The 7328-nt window shown below is 30.5% G+C and overlaps 1 protein-coding gene across 1 annotated transcript in view; it reads left to right on the forward strand.

Moving 5' to 3' along the window:
* Window positions 1-872: 872 nt before the first annotated feature.
* Window positions 873-7328, forward strand: part of LOC117117470 (sialin-like) — a 27110-nt gene continuing 20654 nt past the window's right edge. Inside the window, exons 1-3 of the mRNA XM_033261770.1 lie at window positions 873-923; window positions 1070-1177; window positions 7032-7265. Coding sequence (XP_033117661.1) covers window positions 873-923; window positions 1070-1177; window positions 7032-7265 — 393 coding nt within the window. The remainder of the gene's footprint in view (window positions 924-1069; window positions 1178-7031; window positions 7266-7328) is intronic.

A 7328-nucleotide genomic window follows, 5' to 3' on the forward strand; every position in this document is an offset into this window, starting at 1 on the left:
AGGAAATGTGGTAAGTGGTGAATGATTATTATTTTTATTATTATTTTTATTATTATTTTTATTAATATTTTATTATTATTTTTATTTTTATTTTTATTTTTATTTTTATATTTATTATTTATTATTATTATTTATTATTATTATTTATAATTATTTATTATTATTATTATTTATTATTATTTATTATTTATTATTCAAATTCAATACCAATAATTTGAAGTATACTTATTACACATATACACATCTTGTGTAGTACACCGATTTCGTATTTGGGCAGTCCAGCATCAAGGTAGGCCTATTTAATGTCTTACACAAAGGTTATTCAAACAGAGTATATAAAAGGATATTTTCTCAGCAACCTTTTAATTACATACAGTATTATAAAAACTAAAATTGAATGTACACGGATGATATAAATCGAGACTTTAAAATATAATTATTAACTTTAGAATTCGATCTGAATGCGTATCCATCATTAAATATTATTACCGTACTTTTTAGTATTATAAATGTCAACAAAATTGTATACATTAATGTTTGTGGAAGCGGTTTGTTGCCCACCCGTTGGTTCGGGGATTGGTTACTTGGAAGTTTGATTGACAGACCGGAAAGTATTATTAACAATACAGTATTGTATAGGTATGATATTTATAGGCATAATGGCTGTTGTATAAAATGTAGTTAACAATTCGTAATTAACACAAGGGAAACACAATAAGAAATAAAAGCAACTTTAAAAGAAAGGTAGGCCTGAATTGGTTAAAATGAAGCGGTATTTTGTAACATGGATGACCTGCTTGGCAAACTTTGTATTGTACTGCATGAGATTGAATATAAACATTTCCATCACAGAGATGGTGCACAGAGAGAATATGACTGAGATATCTAATTTTAACAACAGCGAGGTGGATTCACGGAACAGCGTAAGTATGACTAGCTGACTAACGTTTTTACCGTTTTATTGTTTTGTATTTTAACAGTTTAAATTAAGATGTATTTATTGCTTTTTATTGTTTATTTTCATTAATTTTCACTTTCTAAGCAGTTTTGTGTTTTTGTTTGTTGTTAGGCTATGTGGGGAGCCCCTCGATGGCAACTCTTCTTCCATCTGGGCAATCCTGCCACATACCCAGCAAAAACAAAACGTTCTTATAATGTTCGAGAACGTTGTGGTTTGGTATGTCACAAAATAATGTTCACAGAACGTTGTAAGAACGTTTGAACGATGTGACGTAAAAAATCCCACATTATTTTAGATAGGCTCTTTTTTCCATCTTGATTTCAGGGGTCAAAAACATTTTTCAATTTTTTTTTTCAATCATATAGTGGTGTAGAATAATCTTTTGAGAACATTTTTAAAGAAAAAATAAATGTGATACGACCCTCCGTTATGGAGTTATGAAATTTTAGGTAACATGAGGACAATAATTTAGCCTCAAAGCTTATCTTATTTCTGTTGGTTACGCACCACTGACTTGGGTTGTTTGTCATCACTTCAAGAGGTCTACCAATTCGTGGAAAAGGCGTAGACAACTATATACGTGTCTGGACGCCTCTAAGCCTATATATATTATAGATGATTATATATAACTATATTATATGTATTATGATTATTATATATATTATGATTATATTATATATTATGATTATATATGATTATATAATCATATATATTTAGGTAAAAAAATATATACTTATTTATGTATGTTTGCATCAGTTGCCTGTTATATCCTATTATTTAATCACAATTATTTATATTATTACTGCTGTTAACGTTTGTATTTTTTTTATTTGCTGTTGTTTATATTCATTATTACTTTCGTGATTTTTATCTTAATCACCATTATTGTAACCATTAACTTTACTACTCTTTGCTACATGCTGCATCTTGTATTATTATATATTTTTATTATTATTATTATTATTATTATTATTATTATTATTATTATTATTATTATTATTATTATTATTATTATTATTATTTTTATCTTTATGTTAGTATTAATATTATTTTTTTTATTGTTGCTATTGCTTTTATTATTTTTATCTCAATCATTTTTTTATATGCATTATCACTGTTAATTTTGATGTTGATGGTGATTAATGATATTATAATACATTTAAATTACTAATTTACTAATTTGAATATTATTACTATTACATTATTATTATTATTATTATTATTATTATTATTATTATTATTATTATTATTATTATTATTCTAACACTTCCATGTTACTGCTGCATCATAATTATTGGTCTTTTATAGATAATGCTTTAGTGAGTCAGTTAATGCTATGGTTAATTTTTTACTTTTGTTTTAAATGTTTTTGAAGATTACACTAATCTGGAGATCGTCATTATTTGTCGTTGAATTATAACGGAATTTATATTACTACTTACATGGTCCGGTTATCAATCATTATTATTTCTACTACTAGTCCTTGCGGTTTACATTATTTCTGTTTTTTTGTTTTTATTATTATTTTATTATTGTTATTATGCGTTTAGCTTAATCACTTGTTATTATTATTATTAACTTTACTGCTATTATGATACATGCTGCTTCTTGATCACTAATATAGTAAATGCGTGTGAAGATGTATTATTCATGACATACACTTCTTATTTTGTTCGTTATTATTACTATGCTATTATTAATATTTAAATAATTTTATTATTTACCGTAGAATTATTACTGAATTGCTATTTATTTATCATTATTTTTACTTCTGTTTACATTATGTCTATTGTCGTTATTATTATTATTATTATTACTATTGTTATTATTATAATGCTTCTTAGCTTAATCACTTGTTATAATTATTAACTTTACTACTTTTATGACACATGCTGCTTCTTATCACTAATTGGCCTTCAGCAAATGCTTGTAATGATGTTTTATTCATGACATGAATTGTTATTAATGTTCTTGTTATTTTCATATTACCATTATTATTATGATCTGTATCATTACTATCATTGTTATTTACACTATTATTATTATTATTATTATTATTATTATTATTATTATTATTATTATTATTATTTTAATCACTGATGTGGTTGTTGCTTTTTGTTCTTTATCATTATTTCTATTATTAATATTTATTGTGGTGGTGGTGGTAATGATAATATAGTGAACGTTTGTATTATTTCTTTCATACAGATCACTATTTTTCCTATAATTATTTGCTTTATTATAATGTTACCAAAATATCCTTGTTACTGCTGCATTATATATTGAAATATTATTATCTTTTCCTGTCTCAAAATGTTTGCATATTCCATTGACTTTAACTACTCCCGTTTCCTTCTTTGCAGGGCGAGTCTTTGTGTCGGCGTTTGTTAAATCCCCTTTTGAATCGTTAACCCTAAATGCTTTTACTTAACTTTTGTTGTTTTTGTGGTATTTTTTTGGTGTTTCTCTGCGTTTCTATGTCGAAGTCTCCTTGTCAAGGTAACCCTTCAAATTTCGACCGACTAACCGAGCAAGTTTTTTCTCCCTTCCAAGAGAATCCTGACGACTTCACTGCAAATATTGATCCTGACTCACCCACTTTTTCATCAATAAACCAAATATTTCTAAATATTACCATCCAAATGAGTTTCATTCCCTAGTTAATAATACAGAATTCGACACTTTCTCTTCAATTCATTTTAATGCAAGAAGCATTTTAAAGAACTTCGACCAGATTAAACAAACTATTAACATCTCTCAATTTTCCATTTGCCATTATTCCTGTCTGCGAAACCTGGCTCAAATACGATAACCCTAAAAATTGATCAAACTCTTAAATTACCAATCACAGAAGTTATAAACGTGGCGGTGGAGTTCCCATGTATATTCGCGATAGCCTTCAATTTTTCCAAGGAGATAATTTACACTTTGACCCCCTCTACTTGTAAATCCATCTTTATTGAAATTATAAGACCAAATGAAAAAAAATATAGTTATTGTCACTCTATATAGAGCTTCCTCTCTTGATCCCTCCCTGTTCATCGACCAATTTGACTCTGCTTTATCCAAATTGTCTAGGGAAAATAAAATTGTCTATATTCATGGTGATTTTAACATCGACATCCTCAAACATGAAATTAATAATGACACGCGTAATTTTGTTAATTCCTTTTCCAGCAATCATTTATCTTCCCCTTATTCACCGACCATCCAGAGTTACAAGTACTTCAGTCAGCCTGCTTGACAACAATATTTCTAATTCATTTAACTGTCCTAACCTAAGTGGCTTGATTTATAATGATATCAGTGATCACCTTCCCGTCTTTAATATTTCATTTCCATCAAGTAAAGCAGCTGGCTCAGATAAGGAATTGAAGAGCTCCATAGGTACAGAAACATTAATCCCTTAGCCCTTGACCAGTTTCGAAATGACATTAGCAATCAGAATTGGACTGAAGTGTTTGAGATACAAGACAGACCTTGCATACAATAATTTCGAACATTCATTTAAGAACCTCTATCAAAAACATTTCCCCTACAAAAATCACTAAAAGAAAAACCTTAAACTTAAATCTTGGATGTCTGACGGTCTTCTACCTCTGTTAAGCATAATTTACTCAAAATTTCTTCATTGTCCATCTACTCAAAATCAAAATAAGTACTGTATAAAAAGTTTCGTATCAAATTAAATTCTACAATCAAAGCTGCCAACGTCAGCCACTTTAATAATATTTTCTTTAAATACAAAATGATATCAAGTCTACTTGGAGTAATATAAATTCTCTTATCAGAAAAAGTCCTAAACATCAGCCAGATACCTACTTTGATTGCAATGGTGATCTTACCAATGACCCAGACAAAATTTCAAGCACACTTAACAAATACTTGTTTAAATTGGTCCTTCACTATCTACCCAAGCCTTTGAAACTCTTAAATTTTCAAAATTTATAAACTGTTGAAACCTTTTAATCGAAGCTCGACCACACCCAATTTACTTTTGTCAGGGAAATCTGACCCCTGCTGGGGCCCGTCGGGAAAATCATGGCGCCTCCCCTGACGAACAGCCGACGCCGAAGGCACTGTGGGTGTACCATATACGAAATATTATTTCGAAGGAACGAAATAGTATTTCGAGGGAACGAAATATTATTTCGAGTGAATGAAATAACATTTCGAGGGAACGAAATAATATTTCGAGGGAACGAAATAATATTTCGAGGGAACGAAATAATATTTCGAGGGAACGAAATAATATTTCGAGGGAACGAAATATTATTTGGAGGGAACGAAATAGTTTAATATTTTCTTTAACCATGTCCCTTTAGGGGCTCCGTAGTTATATACAGTATACGCCTACTCTTCTTCTAAACGCTGCTACCTCGTTCTATCTGATGTTTATCATCATGTAATCTTGTGTTCCGGATAGTAAATTTAGGCCAATGTTGTAAAATTCCGAATCAACTGAGTCAATTCAATCACTGGTTTTATTTTTGCATTGATTCAAATACAAGGCCCAAACAAGGGCTGAAAACTAGGCCCTATTGCGATAATGTACAGAGCAGCTGATATCAGGCTGACCATGTCACATTCAAGTATGGCACATACTTGAAAGTAGCGCATGTGCAAAATATGGTTTATGAGAAGAATTATGTATAATTCATGAAATTTTACCAAAGTTACCGTACCGTACCTTCTTAAAGAATTCCTTCTATTGAAGCAAAGGTCGTGAGTTCGAATCGTGTTTTGAAAATCTTTTTTTTTTCTTTTTTCTAATTTTAAGACTTTTTTTTCAATTTTAAGACATTTTAATTTTGTACAAATAATTATTCTAATTATTTCAAAATTTCTATCTTATTAGCTCTCCGATTTTTAACTCCAATGAGAAGCCAAAGGCCGTGAGTTCTATTTTTTTTTTTGTCAAAACATCTCTCAAATATTTTAGAATGTTTATTTATACCAAAAAAAAAAAAGAAAAAAAAAAACCCGGCGCAATTCAAACTCACGACCTTCAGTTTTTTACAACACAGCGTACCGACCGTGCCATTAATACAAAGTGTCCTGTTAGTGATAGTAATTATTGGCAATTATGAGCCCGTGCAGAAAACCCAATATTATATTAATAACTTACGACACTGTGTACAGTATTTAAGCATGAAGGATGTTTCCTCCATGATTTAAGCATGTTTTAATACTCTACTGCCTCTATTATACTGCTCTCATCTGAGCTTTCGAGATTACGAGAACTTGTTTTTTCCCAAATGTTAAACCACGACAGTTCGAAATAAATACAGTGGGCTTCTATCAGGGAGTTGAATGTAATTGTACAAGCAGGGGCAAGGTCGTTGTTATAAAATGTTAATTATTTTTTTAATTACTTTCATAATTCTTTAATTACTTTCATAATTCTTTGTAATCTTCTTAATAATACCAACACCTGCAACATTAATAATTAGAAAAGTACAAATATTTGTTGTTCTTCTTATGAATAAACGTTTCAAACTTTATTTAATAATTTGTTTTATATAATATAATTAAAAATGAAACAATGTGTAACAAGAAATTCAGTTACAGACGAACAAACTTAATTACAATACATTACGCTTGTTTTGTCAAAACACGATAAAAAAAAAGAACTCAGTTGTGCCGAAAAGAGACATTAAAATACATCACAAAAAGCTACAAACGCGGGAGCGGCTGGGGGATTCGCTCCCATACCCCCACAGGGGCCCTTCGCGGTCCCCTGGCCCCCAACGCCAGGCTCGGTGCCTTCGGCTCCCTCGCTACGCCAATGATCCCGCCTTTACAATTTTCGCACCCCAACCTCAGATGGCAACCACCCTACGCCCCTGCATGGTAGGGCTGAGGTAATATGCACCCTGGATCTTATAAAGTAGTCCCTTCCTGGCTCCTTTTGAATTCATGGATCCGCCACTGTTCACTATTCTCAATATTTATTTAAACCTAATTAAGAAAAAAAAAATATGGTAGATATTATATCAATAATAAAGTTAATTAATTTTTCATTTTTTAAAATTCTAATTTAATTTTTTATTAATTATTCTTATTGTAGATACCAAAATTTGAGTGGGACGAAATCACACAGCAAACGATACTCGGGGCTTTCTATTATGGTTATGCTGTCATGCCGATACTAGGAGGTTGGTTGGCGGGAAAGAAAGGCGGAAAGCGTGTGATGGTATTTGTAGTACTTTGGACAAGCTTACTTACAGCCTTGATACCGTGGGCAGCGGGAGTCAGTTCTGGACTACTGATAATTCTACGTATTTTAGACGGCCTAGGGCAGGTTAGAAAACTACTAATTAGTTTCCTACATTATGTATTCTATAGGCCTAGACAACATATGTTC

The sequence above is a fragment of the Anneissia japonica genome, unplaced genomic scaffold (assembly GCF_011630105.1).
Source record: "Anneissia japonica isolate Jap-2015-1 unplaced genomic scaffold, ASM1163010v1 scaffold288035_len209932_cov175, whole genome shotgun sequence".
In the NCBI taxonomy this organism is placed as follows: Eukaryota; Metazoa; Echinodermata; class Crinoidea; order Comatulida; family Comatulidae; genus Anneissia; species Anneissia japonica.